The sequence below is a fragment of the Chenopodium album genome, chromosome 25, assembly GCF_948465745.1.
Source record: "Chenopodium album chromosome 25, dcCheAlbu1.1, whole genome shotgun sequence".
NCBI classification, from domain to species: Eukaryota; Viridiplantae; Streptophyta; class Magnoliopsida; order Caryophyllales; family Amaranthaceae; genus Chenopodium; species Chenopodium album.
The window spans coordinates 36,282,103-36,301,483 of NC_137858.1; the positions used below are offsets into that span (position 1 = coordinate 36,282,103).

The 19,381-nt window shown below is 32.7% G+C and overlaps 2 protein-coding genes across 2 annotated transcripts; both read right to left on the minus strand.

The window, feature by feature from the left end:
- Window positions 1-56: 56 nt before the first annotated feature.
- LOC145614073 (monosaccharide-sensing protein 2-like) lies at window positions 57-4,178 on the minus strand. The gene is made up of 6 exons (XM_081669074.1): window positions 4,100-4,178; window positions 3,335-3,895; window positions 1,835-2,280; window positions 1,460-1,647; window positions 813-1,219; window positions 57-232 (listed from the first exon to the last, which is right to left on the minus strand). Exons 1-6 carry the CDS (start codon window positions 4,176-4,178, stop codon window positions 57-59), a joined length of 1,857 nt encoding a protein of 618 aa, XP_081525200.1.
- A 976-nt stretch (window positions 4,179-5,154) lies between these two features.
- Window positions 5,155-13,540, minus strand: LOC145613034 (monosaccharide-sensing protein 2-like). The gene is made up of 6 exons (XM_081668102.1): window positions 13,168-13,540; window positions 11,835-11,951; window positions 11,002-11,562; window positions 7,401-8,329; window positions 6,201-6,388; window positions 5,155-5,806 (listed from the first exon to the last, which is right to left on the minus strand). Exons 2-6 carry the CDS (start codon window positions 11,911-11,913, stop codon window positions 5,371-5,373), a joined length of 2,193 nt encoding a protein of 730 aa, XP_081524228.1. The 5' UTR covers window positions 11,914-11,951; window positions 13,168-13,540; the 3' UTR covers window positions 5,155-5,370.
- Window positions 13,541-19,381: the final 5,841 nt, after the last annotated feature.

Here is a 19,381-nt window from a genome sequence, read left to right on the forward strand (position 1 = left end):
CTCCCCCAATTCCCCCTCCTTTAAGAATGAGAAATGGTATTTATGTCTTCTGTGCTCTAAGTAACAATGTCCACAGACCACAGTGTCACTGTCACACGTGATTTCCTGTAATCATGTTGAAGTTTATACTTCAACTTAATTTGACGAGTAAGAACCTGACGTTGAGCAACAAGATAATAGTGAGGACTTCTAGGCTGGTTCTCTTTGTTAGCACCTATCACCTCCTTCACCACTGTAAGTCAATGGATGCAGGATATCCAGCAGCTAAGAGGGATGAACGAACCCAAACAAACTTAACATCAATATGACAACTGAACTTGATTAACTCTGGGTCTGCTCACAAGATTGTCCTTGCCACACCATCATATTGAGTTTCGACCAATGTCTCCAAACCGGATTTTTATGTGCCATGAAGCCTCCCTTATCAACTTGAGGACTTGAGGTGTTCAGTATTCTAGCGATTGGTGAGTGCATAGTGCATGGTAAATAAAAACCCATGAACCTTGGAAATCTGCTTCACCGTAGAAAACAGTATGACAGTAGACTAGTTTTAACTTCTAAAGTTTCTAACATTTTATTCCGTAGATGCTTTAGTATTTCAGACAAACTAAAAATCTCTGAGGAAGGTCAAAGACGCAGGATCGTGACCCATGTTTTGGTTACTGATTGAATCAAACTTAACTGTATATGAATCGAAATTAGTTCCATCACGACAATCACTAATCTCTACAAGAACATGACTTCTCTGGTCAAATGTTTGCTCATTTATGATCAATTCTTTCTACTCAATCAGCAGCTTTAATTTAAAACACAATTGTAAAACTCTGATATAACTTCTAGAGGCATACCCTTTGTTTCTGGGACCTTCAGGTAGACAAACACCAAAGAGATGGCACAAACGACAGCATACAAAGCGAAGATGCCCCCCAAGCCGATAGTAGTATGCATCACGGGAAAGGTGTAGTTGACAATAATATTGCATATCCAGAAAACTAAGGCACAGATTGAGACACAAACACCACGGACTCCAATTGGGAAGATCTCAGAACATAATATGTTTGGTATGGGTCCATAACCCATGACGAATGTGCAGAAGTATACAATGACACAAGTGGTTGAGATAACAGCATGAATCATGTTGCCCATGCTAACATAGCAGCTAATTACTAGGATGACCAATGATGTTATCAACACGGGAATTGTAGCAAGCAGCAGTGACCTGAAAAACAAAACCCAGATATTACGAATTTACAGTCAATATAGAAAATATGGGATCAAATATCTACTGCTATCTAGATTTTACAAATCATGCGTAAAGTAAAATGTTATATTTGATCTGGGATATCCGTTTTAGGTAAATATAATACTTTAAACTGGGACGGAGGTAGCATAAAAGTAATAGAATAGATAAATGAGGTTAGTCACAGGATATACAATTAGATGACAAGAAGTTTCATACCTTCTACCAGAGGTATCAATAAGCCTCATAGCAATAGCAATGCAAGGAAGCGTCAAGAAGGTCATCAGTGCACAGATAAGGAATGAGGCAGAGGTAGAACTTATCCCTACATCAGATAGAAGAACTCCCACTCCTGCCTCCTCGAGAATTTGTGGGGTGTAATATAGAACACCGTTTATACCAGCAAACTGCACAATCAAAGAACAGTAAGAAACTTATGTATAAATGCATGATGATTCAAAGTAGACAGGATCTGAAGTAACTAATAGAACAAAAGCTAATGCTCAATTTGAGTTTCTTTAATTTAATCAAATGTAGACTTGTATCAACTGTGATGTTCATTGTCAGGTAGTAGGAGTGTGTAGGACTTCTTACCTGCTGAAACATCTGAATACCAATTCCAACAACAAATGCCCTCTTGACTCCTGGTTCAAGTAGAGCCTTCCAGCTAGAATTATTTACAAGCCCTGACCCCTGAACACAGTCTTTCCCTCCCTCGAAAACACCACCATGATGTGAAAGAGGAGACCAAAGCATAGATTTAGTCAATCGAGCATACAAATCATCATCGAAATCCTCTTCTGATGGTTCTAAATTGTAATTTGCAGGCTGAGGGTAGCGAATGTTGTACTCTATTGATGGTTCTATAAAGAAATCTGCAGGCTGAGGGTATCGAATGTTGTACTCTTCTGATGGTTCAAAATTATAATCTGCAGGCTGAGGGTAGCAAATACTGTACTCTTCTGATGGTTCTATCATGTAATCTGCTATTGTAGTTTCATACCCAACACGAAGGCCTTCAATTAGCAAAGCCAATTCACCTGTGAAAGCAACCTATTGAATTAAAAGCAGATTCGCCAGCAACAGCTGCTTAATCAAGTCATACATTTAAGCTATCGGCATCAAGGTTATCCCAATGCCTCGGTAGAAATAGTGACTGAACACATACGCTCTCTGGAGAGTATTAATGCTAGATACGTCATGTACAAACAATTCCTATCATTTTAAACCAGCAAATTTAAATACTCTTGAAACTCCAAGACATGAATTTATCAGGAGCTCAACATTTAAAACCAGCATATTTAATGAGTGACTTAAATAAAAAATCAAAGAATAATCTAAGGACATTTTGTATTATCTTGAATTAGAACAGGTGATTTTGATGGTTGGAAACCTAAATTGTAAGTAAATCCTCCCATTAAACTCAATCTTATCAATCAAATTGTTAAATGTTCTTGTGTAAGTCCATTTGTTACATGCCAGGTTCTTGCTGTGTTCTGTTTCTATCAACTACTACCAGAAATTAAATCAGCCAACTAAACTAGTGCATATCCAAGGAAAGTAACAACACTATGAGAATAAACAGTGACCATCCTGGTCGGATATCAACCCGATTGCTAAATGCATTTCAAAGTTTAACTTCTATATTAAGATAGCGAATATTACACAGAAAAAGACCAAGAACTAAGAAAATTCATACACACCGAGATGCAAAATTTGAAACCACACTAGGTTACAAAGTAAGAGTCTATTTAAGCTAAAATCACTGTGAATGAATTGAACTATTATTTGAGTCGACAAGTAATGCACATTCATCTACTTAAGTCTTCACATTTAATGCTAAGTAAACATCAGGTTACAGATTCATTTCCAAAATCATATTCAAACTTTGAGCTAAGACTTCGCGAAAGCATAATACATCAATACCACTTAATCAGCACGTAGTATACACTATACATATCTGACTGTTGGATTCATCCCACATTTGACAAATAAGTAACCTGCAGGATTCATTAGACTACTTGAATCCAAAAACAAGGACAAACCTAAAGTAAGCCATATACTATAAAGCAAAAAATTAAGTAAGAGATTCACCTGAGACATCGTAAGTGCCATGTAATCTCATTAATTCCTTCTTGGCTTCAGAAAACCTTCCCTTGCTGACAAGCCACCTTGGTGATTCAGGCAAGTAGTAGAATGCAAACAGAAGATAAATAACCGAAGGGATCCCAAGAAAACTAAGCATTATTCTCCAGCTAGGTGATGCCATGAGTGACATCCCAAAAACTAAGCAATACGATAAGAACATTCCACCAGAACCGGTAAGCTGAGGAAGTGTATTTAAAGATCCTCTAATCTCTGGTGGTGCAGTCTCGGAAATATAGACAGGAATTTGGGTCACGGCCAACCCTATTCCAAAACCATCCAACAACCTTGCTAAAAGCAAAATATAAACATTAGGTGACCACAACATCACCAAACTTCCCACAAAGTAAAATAATGCAGACAGTATGAGCAAAGGACGCCGACCAATACTATCTGATATGGCCCCCGAGCAAGTTGTGATAACTGTGGCTCCAATGAGAGACATTGCCACGACAAGTCCCTCCATGGAAGTCGATAGTTCAAATTCTTTCTTGATGTAAAGAATAGCCCCTATATGAAAATCATGTAAGGTTATCATCATGTTTCATAGAATTCAAAAGATTAGATAGTATTAAACAATAAATAAATAACAATGCTTAAGAAAACTACTAGTAATAGTGACCAGATAATTCAACCAAAACATGCTTTAAAAATGTTGACATTAAAGAATGAATCTTTAACTGCAGACTACAGCAAAAGGACAAGCTATGTTACCAGCAATCATCGCGTTATCCCACCCCTGTAGGAAATTACCAATGGTAGCAGCCAGTGCAACAAGTACAGCACCCTTCATTTTGTAAGAGCTCACTATTGTCTACTATGATATCAACCTATCCAACAATTGATTCAATTAATAATAAAGATAATGAGTAAAAAAAAAAGAATCAAAACCCAGAAAATTTGTGGAATGATTTGGAAGAAAATTTGTTAAGGATCAAATAGATGAAAATTAGAGCAAACTAGTCGTCCGCTTAGAAGATGTAATCGTGGGAACTTGTAATATCCAAGTTTAAATTGACCAATTATTTATTTAAATTTTGTAATTATTTTAGTGACCATCATTCAAAATCAATACTCTTAAATCTTCCCCCAATCTCCCTCCTTGAAGTAGCAATGTCTACAGTTGTCGCGATCACACTTGATATACTTCACCACTGTAAGCCGTGTAAGGCAATGGATGCAGGACTGCAAGACATCCAGCAGCAAAGAGGGATGAATGAACCCCAACTTAACATCAACATGACAACTGAACTTGATTACCTCTAAATCTGCTCACAAGATTGCTGCCTTTGGCCACACCGTCATCATGTTGAGTTTTGACCATTCATTCCAAACAGGGTTTTTTTTATACCATCCCTTGTTTCAAGCTATCAACTTGAAGTGCTCAGTATTCTAGCAATTGGTGAATTGTGAAAAAAACCCTGAACCTTGGATAGTCTGCTTCACCTTAGAAAAACAGTATGACAGTAGTTATAACTTCTAAAGTTCTTAACATATTAGATTTTTTACAGTTTAAGTATTTCAGACAATCTAAAAAATTCTGAGGAATGTCAAAGCACGATCGTGACCCATGGTTACTGGTTGACCCAACAGGGTTATGTCTTTAATTATCAGTGGCTACATAATATTTACATGTTCATAAATCATAACTTAACCTTAGTGTGATAAAATCTGATTGTTAATAATATAAGTACGACCATACGGAAGGATTGTCGTTCCCTAATACCTCATACAACCACAATTACTACCACAAATACAATATAAGGTGCTACAATATGATGCAAATATATGGGAAAGGATGATATTATTATGATCATTATGTAAAATTTTGAAGGAGAATACAAAATTGATAAACAGAAAAGCTTTCATTTTCTATATTAACTGTATTTGAATCAAAATTAGTTCCATCAGGACAATCACTAATCTCTACAAGAAAATGACTTCTCTGGTCAATTGTTTGCTCACTTATGATCAGTTCTTTCTACTCAGTCAGCAGCTTTCAATTGAGATGCAACTGTAAAGAACTCTGTGATAACTTCTAGAGGCATACCCTTTGTTTCTGGGACTTTCAGGTAGACAAACACCAAAGAGATGGCACAAACGACAGCATACAAAGCGAAGATGCCGCCCAAGCCGATAGAAGTAAGCATCACGGGCAAGCTGTAGGTGACAATAATATCACATATCCAGAAAACTAAGGCACAGATTGCAATACAAACACCACGTACACGAGTTGGGAAGATCTCAGAACATAATATGTTCGGTATGGGTCCATAACCCATGACGAATGTGCAGAAGTATACAATGACGCAAATGGTTGAGATAACAGCATGAATCACGTTGCCCATGCTAACAAAACAGCTAATTACTAGGATTACCAATGATGCTATCAACACGGGAATTGTAGCAAGCAGCAGTGACCTGAAAAAAAAAACAAGACATTACAAATTTACAGTCAAGATAGGCAAAATGGGAGGATATACTAATGCTATCTAGATTAATATATACAAAGGCACATAAAGCCTGAACTGATTTATGTTACTTATCATTGATCAGTATATAAAAAGCATCCTAAGTGAAAATCAAGTGCCAAATTAGTACTCCCTTGTGGGTAGGGCAATTTTGGGCCCAAGAGAGGGGGGGGGGGGGAATCTAGGGCAAATCATGGATAAAGTAAATCATTATCTTTGATCTGGGATATCCGTTTTAGGTTAATACTAAACATAAATCTGGGAAGGAGGTAGTATAATAGTAATAGGATAGATAACTGAAGTTAGTCACAGGATGTATGATTAGGTGACAAAAAGTTGCATACCTTCTACCAGAGATATCCATAAGCCTCATAGCAACGGCGATGCAAGGAAGCATCAAGAAGGTCGTCAGTGCACTGATAAGGAATGAGGCAGATGTAGAGCTGATCCCTAGATCAGATAGAAGAACTCCCACTCCTGCCTCCTCGAGAATTTGTGGGGTGTAATATAGTACACCATTTATACCAGCAAACTGCACAGTCGAAGAACAGTTAGAAAATTCTGTATGAATGCATGATTATTCAAAGTAGACAGGATCTGGAGTGGCTAACAGCACAAAAGAGAATGCTCCATTTGAGTTGCAGAAAAAGACCAACAAATAAAATAAGTTTTTAATTTTTATCAAATGTAGCTTTTTATGTAGTTATTCACATACAGTGGAAACAAACCATCTGCTATCAACAGCATAATTAGTGCATTGTCTCCATAAAACTCTTTCCAGAATTGTCGATGAAAGCAATGCTAAGAGATATAATTGTCTATAATTCTCTAGAGTTGCTTCTTATATGTATACAAAATCCAAGATCAACAAAGCCAATAGTTACAATTATTTCCCAATCTGACGGACACTGTTGAAAATTATTTTTATAATAAATACTCTTTTGATCTACCCTGAGTAATATTCACCACAATTACTACTAATTATTTTGAAGATTTGCAACCTGAACATATTTAGTTTATTTTTCCCACAAAATATATAACACTATTTCACATTATGATTATAATAGGATACAATATAAAAGCTCATCAAATTGTTCATGGTTTTTATTTACTGTGAAGTCGCAAAATATTGTTTCTTGTTATATCAGGTCATCAGAAACAGCTTCTTTATGATCATAGGGGTAATCTGAAATATCCTGCTAAGGCGGGAGAATCCATCACGTACTTTTTTGAAAATGTGAATAAAAAGATCGTTGATTAATGAATATAAGTTCAATGGAGCCAATTTATCTGTATCAGAGGGGTAAGGCAGCATACATTTTTGAACCCCCTAACCCCGTTCTGTCGGATTCCTCTAGCAGTCTTGGGGTAATGTCCGTATTGTTACCTATTTTAATGGTTGAGGACTTGAGGGGTATGGCACTAACCAGTAACCACTGACAAGTGACACTATATTAAGGGACCAAATGTGAAAACCTTTTCAAGCAAGCCAATATAGAAACAGTGATGTTCATAGTCAGATAGGAGAGTATAAGATATCTTACCTGCTGAAGCATTTGAATACCAATTCCAACAACTAATGCCCTCTTGACTCCTGGTTCAAGTAGAGCCTTCCAGCTAGGTCCTTGAGAAGAAATTTCAGTTGGATGGACCATTGCAGGACCTACAGGAAATTGATCCAAAAGCTCCTTGGAATTCAGTGCAGGATTATTTACAAGCCCTGATGCCTGGACACAGTCTTCCTCTCCCTCGAAAATACCACCAGGAAGTGAAAGAAGAGACCCACGCATAGAAGCAATCCCTCCATCCTGATGCAGATAAACCCTTTTAAACTCTTTCTCTTTCTGTCCGTCTTCGCCTTCTCTACCCTCTAATGTCCATGCCAACTGCCAACCCCCTCCAATATCTGTAGATGATACATCTTCCCCTGCACCTTGCCAGATGTTTCCAACCAAGTCAATAACAGTACCATGAGAGACTGGAGGAATACCGTCATCCTCCTTATAAATGCTTGTTTGTTGTGTAATCAATGGAGCATGCAAATCATCATCATCAAAATCCTCCCCTTCTGCTGGCTCAGCTGTTGGTTCGTAATCATCTTCCCCATCTTGGTTTTCTTCGTCCCACTGATCTCTGTGAGCATCAACATCTGCAGTGCTAACCACGCTGCCAAAATTATGGATACTTTTCATACTTCCTTGTTCAGGGAACTTTTCATGGACACTTCCAAAGAGAGTCACAAGAGGGTCAACAAAACTTTGGTTCACCATGCTTCCATGACGGGACCTAAGGCCAAGAGTACTCTGTCCAGTGGCAGGTTTTGCAATCCAAGAAAGGCCTTCTGTTGCTCCATATAACTTTTTCTTGTCTTTCTCGGTAGCTATATCTGTCTCCTCTGATGGTTCTAAAGTGTACTCTTCTACAGAAGTTTCATTCCCAACACCAAGGCCTTCAACGAGCAAAGCCAATTCACCTGTGAAAAAGACCGATTGCATTAAAAACAGTGTCACCAGCAACAGCTGCTTAATTAAGTCATGCATTTAAGCTATCGGCATCAAGGTTACCCTGATGCCTCTTAACAGCTTTCTTCATTATCATTACGATAACAGAAACCCATTTCTTTATCGAAAGGTTAACAACTTTCTGCTACCCTACAATGAAAAATATTTTCAGGCATTTTAATGAGCAATGTTGATTAGTCCATCGTTATACAAAACCAAAGAAGAGCAAATAATTGACTCCATTGGAAATGGACATAATAAATAAAAAAATTCCATGTACTACACCTGCATCCAGAGCAAATCAACACAACTTATCAGGTCACTGTAATTTTGGGTAAAGAAAGCTATTGTTGAGAAGCATTTTAAAGACGATCATATCCATCATTTAGACTTTTACCAAAGACAATGCCTCCAAAGTGACTCCAACTGAAAGCATGACATAATAAGATATATGTGACGAAAATTGGAAAAAATATAATCCTAGAAAAGTAAACTCTAATTATAACAGTAGAAATAGTGAACACATACCCTCTTTGGAAAGTATTAATGCTAGATATGTTATGTACAAACAATTCCTATCTAGTGTTAACAGACTCAAATGCTCTCAAAACTCCAAGACATGAATTACTCAGGAGATCAACACTAAAAACCTTGGAGGAACCAGCATATTAAATACAAGTGACTTGGATAGACGGTCAAAGAAGCATCATTAGAACAGGTGATTTTGATGAATGGAAACCTAAATTGTAAGTAAATCCTCCCATAAAACTCAATCTTATCAATTAAATTGTTTAAAGTCCTTGGATAAGTCCATTTACTACATGCCAGATTCTTGCTGTGTTCTGTTTCTTTCAACTACTATCAGAAACCTTAAGCATGTTAGGCTAGAAAATTAAAGCAGGATAATATTGGAAATCTAAGAGCTAACTGAACGAGTGCATGTCTAAGGAAATAACAGACACTATGAGAATAAACAGTTACCATCTTGGTGGGATATCAACCCAATTGTATAATCAAGGGGAAGTATCATCAAGAACTACCCACTAAATATGTCATTTGGTCAACAAGTACCTGCTTAAAATTTTTATCAAATAAAACTACCCTTAAATTTAAACTTTGAGTAGCACTATTTATTTGTGAATTCAAGCAAGAATATCCGGTGAGTGAGTGAGCTCAATTTTTATTTTTTACTCCTAGAATAGGTTCTAACCCTCATATATATAACTATATCACCTCCTTTTTATCTTCTCTTCACAAAAACCCACTAACTTTCTTCTTCTTTAACTTGTCAAAATCTAAAAACTTTGGATTTTGAGATGTGTTTTTGTGAAGAGAAGATGAGAAAGAGGATGGGAAGCTATATATTATGGTTAGAACCAATTTTAAGAGTTAAAAAAATTTTAAAATGAGCGCCATTCGTCGGAGATTCTTGCCGCAATTCACAAATGAGTAGTACTACTCAAACTTTTAAAATTTAAGGGTAGTGTTTTTGATACAAATTTTAAGCGAGTACTTGTTGACAAAATGACATATTCAGTGGGTAGTTCTTAACAATATTAATCAAGGGGCATGACATTTTAAAGTTTAGTCTACCATGTGTACATAAATGTAAAAGATGGCATATTAGAACAATTGCAAAAGATATAGTATAATAAATACAGCAGGAGAGCAACTCAGTGTATAAAAAATAACACTCAAGACAGGCTGCAAGGATGATATTGCTAACAAACAACCAGAAGGTCAACTATTCATCTAGGACTACCATCACTTGTTCTGCATCGCCAACAACTCTACTCTTAAAAAATAAATATACTATTACTCGCTAGGGGAATCCTGCATGTCGAACCTAAAACTATAATATAAATATCAGAGTCTATGTGATGAGGGAGGGGAATAATATAGCTCATCTTGTTGTTAGGTGGAACATCCCCTGAGAGAGGCGTGTAGCAACTTCAGAAAATAATATAAAGCTATTCCATTTTCTCTATCAAAAGTCAATGACAAATTACATAAAAACTAAGGTGAAAACTTAAAGTATGATGTAGTAACATGCATTGCCATCGATTTTCTTTTCAAAATATGATAGTTGGTGAACATAGATGCTATCAAACACTAATTTAGCTGCCATTTCTTCAAAGGAAAATTATAAACCTAACCAGAAACATAGCAAATATCTAGATACACAATACACAAAAAATAGTACTCAAAAGACCAGGAACTAAGCAAATTCATGCACACCAAGATGAAACCACACTAGGTTACAAAGTAAGAGTCAATTCATGGTAAATCCCTGTGGATGAAATGAAATATTATTTGAATCTACAAGAAACGCGCATTTATCAATTTATGCCTTCACATTAAATACTAAGCAAACATCAAGTAACAGATTCATTTCCAAAATCATATTCGAACTTTGAGCTAAGACTTTACGAAAGCATAATACATCAATACCACATAATCAGCACTTAGTATGCATACTGACTGTTGGATTCATATAAAGCCTCACATTTGAAAATAAATATCACACAGGTCGTCTTGAATGGTATAACTAGATTCTTTAGACACTACTTGAATCTAAAAACAAGGACAAAACTATGTTAAAATATATACAACATATAAACGAAAAATTAAGTAAGAGATTCACCTGAGACATCTTTTTTGCCACGTAATCTCATTAGAACCTTCTTCGCTTCAGACATCCTTCCTTTGCTGACAAGCCACCTTGGAGATTCAGGCAAGTAGAAGAACGCAAACAGAAGATAAAAAATCGAAGGGATCCCAAGAAAACTAAGCATTATTCTCCAGCTAGGCGATGCCATGAGTGACATCCCAAAGATTAAGCAATATGATAAGAACATTCCACCAGAGCCAGTAAACTGAGGAAGTGTGTTTAAAGATCCTCTAATCTCTGGCGGTGCAGTCTCAGAAATATAGACAGGAACTTGGGTCACAGCCAACCCTATTCCAAAACCATCCAACAACCTTGCTAAAAGCAAAATATAGACATTAGGTGACCACAACATCACCAAACTTCCCACAAAGTAAAATAATGCAGACAGTATGAGCAAAGGACGCCGACCAATACTATCTGATATGGCCCCTGAGCATGTTGTTATAACAGTGGCTCCAATGAGAGACATTGCCACGACAAGTCCTTCCATAGACGTAGATAGTTCAAGTTCTTTCTTGATGTAAAGAATAGCCCCTATATTAATATCACGTAAGAAAATCATGTTTCACAAAATTCAAAAGACTAGATAGATGGTCATAGATAAAATAAAATAAATAACAATGTTTTTTTGAAAACCAAATAAATAACAATGCTTAAGAAAACTAATAATGAACAGATAATTCAACCAACTTCAACTAAAACATACTTTATAATGTAGACAATAAAAATAATAATAAAAAATAAAATAAAAAATAAAATAAAAGAACTTTAACTGCAGACTACAGCAAAAGGGCAAGCTATGTTACCAGCAATCATCGCGTTATCCCACCCCTGTAGGAAATTACCAATGGTAGCAGCCAGAGCAACAAGTACAGCACCCTTCATTTTGTAAGAGCTCACAATTCTGTCAATTTGATGTCAACCTATCAAACATGGTTAACCATTAATCTCAAAACAAATAAATTAAAAAATAACAGAGATCTTTCTAATTTTATCAATCACACTCAATTCCCCCAAAACTAAAAGAGAAACAGATTTAAAATAAACAATAACAATAAAATTTACCTTTTTTTTTTTTTTTTTTTTTTTTTTTTGAAATTGCTCATATATATACAATTCAACATAATAAATTAGAAAGTAAATTGACCATCAACATAAAATATAAAACAACAATTAAAATTTGATAAAATTTTCTCTATTTACAGAACCACCCAGATAATTATACATCTCAATATAATAAATTTTGAACTAAAAAATCAAATATTTTTAATGGAAAAAAAAAAAAGGGAAATCACAAACAGCATAAATAAAACAAAGTAAAAATACAGCTACATAAAAATAACATTTCTCAATCTACAGAACCAGTAAAATGAAGTTCAACCAGTACTTTTCTCTCTAAAAAAAAAAAAAACTTTCATGAAATTTTTAACGGGAATTGACAATCAAATCCAGTTTTGAAAATAATAAAATAAACTCTGCATAGTGTATACAGAACTGCCTAGATAATTATACATTTCAACAGAATTAATTTTTAAAAACTTTCAAATAATTATTTTAGGAAAAAAAAATGGGGATTGACAATCAACCTAAAAGTTAACAATTTAAATCATTTATTTACAAAAATAAATATACATTTCAACAGAATAAATTCAAAAAACTTTTCAAATAATTTTAATGGAAAAAAAGGGGGAAATTGGGAATTGACCATCAACATCAACAGATTCTGAATTTTTTTGATGAAAAGATTCAGCCTTTTTTTAGTGCAAAAATATAGCAGCAAAACTAAGATTCAAACTCTACTGAAAAAAGGTTAATTTGAGAGGTTTACCTATTTGATAACCCAGAAAATAATTAAATTTTTTGTGGGAAATGCAGTATAATGAGGGTGATTATTTATACAACTATACACACATGAACCACCCAAGTAGGAGAGAGAAAGATACAACCGTTATGAAATCATCTCCATTAAAAATGTTAGCAATAATACAAACCAAAATCAACCCAGAAATGGTAACAAATCAAAATGCAATTATTGTTTGATTTTAATTAAACATGTTCACATTGATTAAATTGAAAAAATAAGAGGTTAATTCATGTGATTGATTGATTAAATAACAAAAAAATTAATTGCATACATACCTTGGTTAATTGAGATGCTAGCTCCCCCAGTTACATGAACTGGGGTGAGCCCAGATAAATTTGCCCAACAATTGGATCAATTAACAATAAAATTCAATAAATGAATAATAACCCAGAAAAATTGAAGAAAAAATAGGAAGAAAAATGGAGAATTTAGAAGGATTAAATAGATGAAATTTAGAGCAAGAGTTTAACTAGTCGTCTATTTAGAAGACGTAATCGTGGGAGCTTGTAATATCCAAGTTTTAAATTAAGCAATTCTTCAAAAAAACTAAAAAGTTAAATTAAGCAATTATTTATTTAAATTTTTCGTAATTATTTTACTGGGAAATCTTTTTAGTTGTTGAAAAAAATGTAGATGAAGAGAGAGAAAATATAACAAATTGAGGAACAAGATGATTGATTTGTTTAGCCAATATTGCAGTTTTTATGACTGATGATGATTGATCATTGAAGCTTATATTATGTCATTGTCAAATTAAAGTAGGTAATGTTTACTTCTTGAGATTTCTTATTTGATCATCTACGCATTAGATTAGTATTGTTTCTACTATTAGATTGGACTATCGGAGTGACTATTAGAGTGATATATTTGGGAATTCTCTATAAAAAAAAAAAAAAAAAAAAAAAAAAAAAAAAAAAAGTTCATATGAGTGATAGAGTTCGTGATTTATAGTCACACGACACTTGTAGTGACATCAAATACAATTATAAATAGTTGTATTTATTTGAATCCGCTAGTTAAATAACCGACAAAACACTAAGGATGATACAAAAATCTAGGGTGAATCAATTATCCATTTAAGCTAACTCGCATTAATAATGTATAACTTCTCCACCACGTGCAGGTTAAATTATTAGAAAGCGGATTTATAAAAATCTTATAAATATTGAGCTAGGGATTGGTAGGTGATATCACTTTTTTTAAATCCAATTTTCTCTTAAATGAAATTTTAATTTATACTTATTTGAAAATATTACAATAATTATAACTCATAAATAGTTGTGTTTATTGAATTCGGCTAGTTAAATAACCGACAAAACACTAACAACCGTACAGTTATCTAGGGTGAATCAATTATCCATTTAAGCAAACTCGCATTAATAACTTAAAATTCACCACGTGCGGGTTAATTATTAGAAAGCGATTTATGAAAATGTTATTAATATTTCTTCTTTTTTTTAAAAAAAAAAATCTAATTAATATTGAGGTAAGGATTGGTAGGTAATATCACATTTTTTTTATCCAATTTTCTCTTTATTGAAATTATAATTTATACTTATTTGAAAAAACTTATAATAATTATGAGTTAAGCTACTATTAGTAGTGTTACTATTGTAGAGCTTATTGTTCCATAACTAAAAACCTTTAACTTCACTTATTATATTAACAACTTTTCAAGTTAGTAATTAAATTAGTGGAAATTTTATAAGGTGTTAATTAATCATTTTTTTTTTTATCATATATACATCCAAAAATTTAAATATAATTTTCTTTTCTTCCATCTCAATTCTCAATCCAATTATTTCCACAAACTTTATGTTTTCAAAAGTGTAAGGTCCAATATAATCTTAGTGAAAGCCAAAAAAAAATTTATTAGTCAAGAGTTTATTTTTACTGAATTAAAATTATTTTTACTGAATATTTTTTCTTAAGGTGAAGTGAATAGAACCTATATATAATTAAAGATTCAACTCACATAAGTTTCAAAAAGAAGGAAAGGGAAGAAAGGATTTTAGTTTAAAAAATATCTATTTTATATGGAAAGTGACATTTTTTTTTTGACATTATTAAAAGGAAAGATACCTATAAATCTTCAAAAGGTTGATTTCTTTCTATGTATACCTTTGATATTTCCTTCCTTGTCAATCTACACACTTCTAAAAAAATCATCTTATGAAAATAGGAAATGGTTTATGATAATTTTCATAATTTCTTACAATAATATATAATCGAAAAAATGCTCATTGAAATTGAAGAGGAAAATATTATGAAGACACTTCTACAAAAAAATCATCTTGTGAAAGAGGAAAAAATTATAGAGACACTTCTTAAAAATCATTTGTTCAGTAAAAATAATTTCGGTTCAGCAAACATTTTAAAAGCGACTTGCAATTCAATCTTAAAATTTATGTATTCTAATTGGTAACACAATTGTTCCCTCGACTGAAGTGATTTAATTTGGACTAGAGATTAGATCAGAACTATTAAAATATATAATTAAAGATTGATGATTGAAGAAGACTAGATTGAAAAACAAAAGCAAAACTCCAATTTTGTTATACCTTCTTGAAATGGAAGTATGTTGGTTACGTATACAAATATTAAATATTTTAAAACATAATCATTTTAGTAATGAAACCAGTTTATTACTACCTACCCTAAGACATACGATTGGATGGAAAGGAAAGGAATTGAAGGAGGCACTACTTAAAGAAAGTTCCTAGCTAGCCACTCTATTAAATGAAGGCTTTGTATCTCAATTTCTCTCTCATAGCTTAATCCGGGCCAATTCACTTCATTTATAAGGTTGATTTTATAATGGTAAGACGGTCTTATTTAAAGATTTTGTAAAAATTACATATTTCGAATTTGGTTTTAAAGTTACCCTTGAACAAAATGATATACTGTAATAAGATTATTTTACATCGAGTGTATGCAAGAGTACGTTTTTAATGCATTCATTTTTTGACAATTTCACTTTAAGTACGTAGTTGAGTTTCACAAAGTTAGTAAACTCATCTCGAAAGCACTAACATTAGTCTCCTTCCCTTCCTCTTTTCTTCTTTACCTTTCGGTTCCTTCCATCCAAACAAAGTGTAATTTTTTAATTTTTACTCTTTGTTCAAGTGCTAGTTGATTCCATAGATATTTTGCAAGTGGTACTTGCTTGGTATTATGTTTTCCAAGTACATGTAGTACTAACGGTTTTTTTAACGACTTTTCATAAATGTAAATGTAACATCTAGCTTAGTTGGCAAGAAATTTCTGGCAGAAGTGCATATCAACTTCTTGCTTAATTTGTAATTTACATATACCCGTCAAAAAAAAAAATTTACATATAAATTTTTTTTTTTAAAAAAAATCAATCTTTCACAAAATGATAAGCATTGCCTTCCAAATCCTCAACTTTAAAAATTGACATCTAATTAACTTGAACTAGTATTTTAGCCCGTTCGATGCACGGGCTGGTTATTTTTGTTGAAATGTGTTGCATATATATTTGTGTTATATGTGTCGATGTTGTTTTGGATTTTAGTTAGGTATATATATACATAGATATTGCGTGGTATGAAATGACTTATTGATTTAAGTTATATTTTAAGTTTAGGAGATGAAAATTTTATTTTATTGTCTATGTAATTAGTTTAACTTTAGTTTATCATGGTAGAAATGAAACTCTTCATTTTCTTATTACTTAAATTTGCAAGTCTTGGAATGCATAAAGACTTAAAACATTATTTATTTTACTCTATTGAAAGATTAAGGGAGGTGGCATGTGGCATATGAGTGATTGGTGACATGTGGCTTAGTATGAATTTGTGGCTAGGTATAGACTAGGTATAGATTCGATTTCCTTGACTTGTGACATAAATGAATCATAGCTTTAGTTAATCAAATTGGTAACACCAGAAAAGAAAAAGAAAAAAAATAAAACAAATTAGTGGGGAACTAATTAATCGTCAATTTTGAACGACATGTCTCATTTAATAATCTTCTTTATTTTGCTTTAGATGTAATAATGTTCTTAAATGGCAGGGCATATTCCACTCATGCCTCTAATAACTTGTTTTTAAACCCGTCAATAATTCTAATTGACAATGAAAAATGTAAAAATAATAATAAAATAAGGAAAATGCTATACACAGCCCTTAAGGCTACATATAAGCATTAAATTTACACTAGAAAATCGTAAAAAGTTAGGAAATCATGAAAATATAAACACTAATTACACTGATTTACGCGTGTTTGTCATGAATTCCTAATTTTATACAATTTCCAAGAGTATATTTAATGCTTATATACAGCCCTTAGGGCTACATATAGCATTACCCATAAAATAATTATTAAACTTTTCATAACTTGGGTTTCAATTCAAATTAAAAAAATTTCAAAATTACAAAAAGGATTTGTGTTAGTAATAACTAATAATAAGGGCTTGTTCACATTTACTAAATTGAACTGATTGGAGCTGAACTGAACTGAACTGAATTGAGCTAAAATGAATATTTTATAAGAGAAAGAAATTGAGAGTTGGACTAAACTGAACTGATTGGAGCTGAACTAAACTGAAATTAAGTAATTGTGAACAGATCCTAGGGCTTAAAAATAATTACCCCATATAAGGTAAGATATAGGTTGGTGTATTATCACTGCACATTCACCAGATAGACTTTCCATTAGGCTTGGCACAATATATTGAGAGAAATTGTAGCAATATCTTTGTTGATTACAGGTGATTAAATTAACATACAAATATTTTAGGGTAAGCACATACATGATGATGATTTAATTAGAATATTACACATTATTATATTTATTTTGTGGACTCAACTAACCCAAAATGAGTTAAGGAAAATATATTTGAGACCACCATTTTGTTAAAAAATGACAAAATATAAGATAATTTTAATAATTATATGTATAAGAATGAGGTATTTGAAAATTTTATATTGAGACAAATTCAATAGTTAAGCTCCCACTTAGGGTCTATCCACTTCAGCTTAATTTTAGTTCAGTTCAGTTTAACTTCTAATTTCCTTATCTCATAAACTACTCCTTCAGCCCTATTCAGTTCAATTCAACTCTAATCAGTTTAGTTTAGTTCAGTTCATCAGCTCAGTTCAATAAATGTGAACAAGCCTTGATATACTTTATATTTTCCTTTAGATTAGTGTATGGATAGAGACTCAATTAAGACATACATACATCATCATATCAAATTTCACCAAACCATTCTTTTAAGAAACTTGATCAATTCTACCAAAAACAAAAAAAAAAAAAAGAAAAAAAAAAAAAGTACTGGATCAAACAATATTTATATAATTTTTCGTAGATAAACATCTTATTTCTGGTGAAAAGCACACCAAATACTGCATTGATATTTGTTAACTTTATTTAAATCGGCATGCATGCTAATAACTAAATTGCTGGGAAAAATTGATTATCCAGATAACAATACCAAAATCAGATGAACTAGTTTAGATATGCTTCAAATAGCAATTACATTATAATATTCTTCATACAAATAATAGAATAGCAATATTAAATCTTAAATAAATTAATTTTTATATTTCATTTTAAAAAGTACTTGTCAACACGACTTGAAATACTTTTAGTTGTATGTTCATGCGCAAGTGCAACAATACATGCAACCTTATTATTGTTATTATTATACGTATATTGCAATGTAACATGTTTGTCATTTGTGTCAAAAACATGTATGCCATTAATAGAGTAATCTATAAGAAAATTGACTAAAATTTGTACGTCTTATAATAATTTAATAGTAAGGTCCACGTACTTAATTAATAGATATATATCGTGCGACTAATACTAATAATGCCTAGTAGGAGCCTCGTAAGCTATGAGTCATGCAACTGCATAGATTTGCCTACGTGATCAATACATTCCTTTACATGCTTCTCATTTGCCCACGTACAACTAATAACGTCGACTTTGACATTGTCATTGAAAAGCCTTCTCAACTGGAGAGAGAGTGATGGAAGACGTCCATGTCGAATTCATATAATGGCGGGATAAGGATATACGTAGCCCTATATATATTGTACGATACTTTAAAATTTAAATGGAGCTTTTATTTTATATTTTAAAATAAATTTAATGCATATATAAAGTTTTACAAAAACCAATACATATATCATATAGTATACTTTAGACCCACAATAATCTTTATCACTTACCCAATTAAGATGCTTTTTTTATTACGAGAATTACATTAAGGAAAATGTTATATATAGCGCTTAGGGCTACGTACTTCCTCCGTCCCCTTTTAATAGTCCCTCATGGGCATTTTTCACGGAAAAAGGTAAATTGAAAAGGTAAATTGACATTTGATATGCAAAAAAGTAGAGAGAGAAAGTAATAAAAATAAATGGGAAAACAAAATTTACATGAGAAAGTTAAATTTGCACAAATATTATTGCAAATTGGAGAAAATTTTGGTAAAAAATTAATATTAATGGTTGTTGG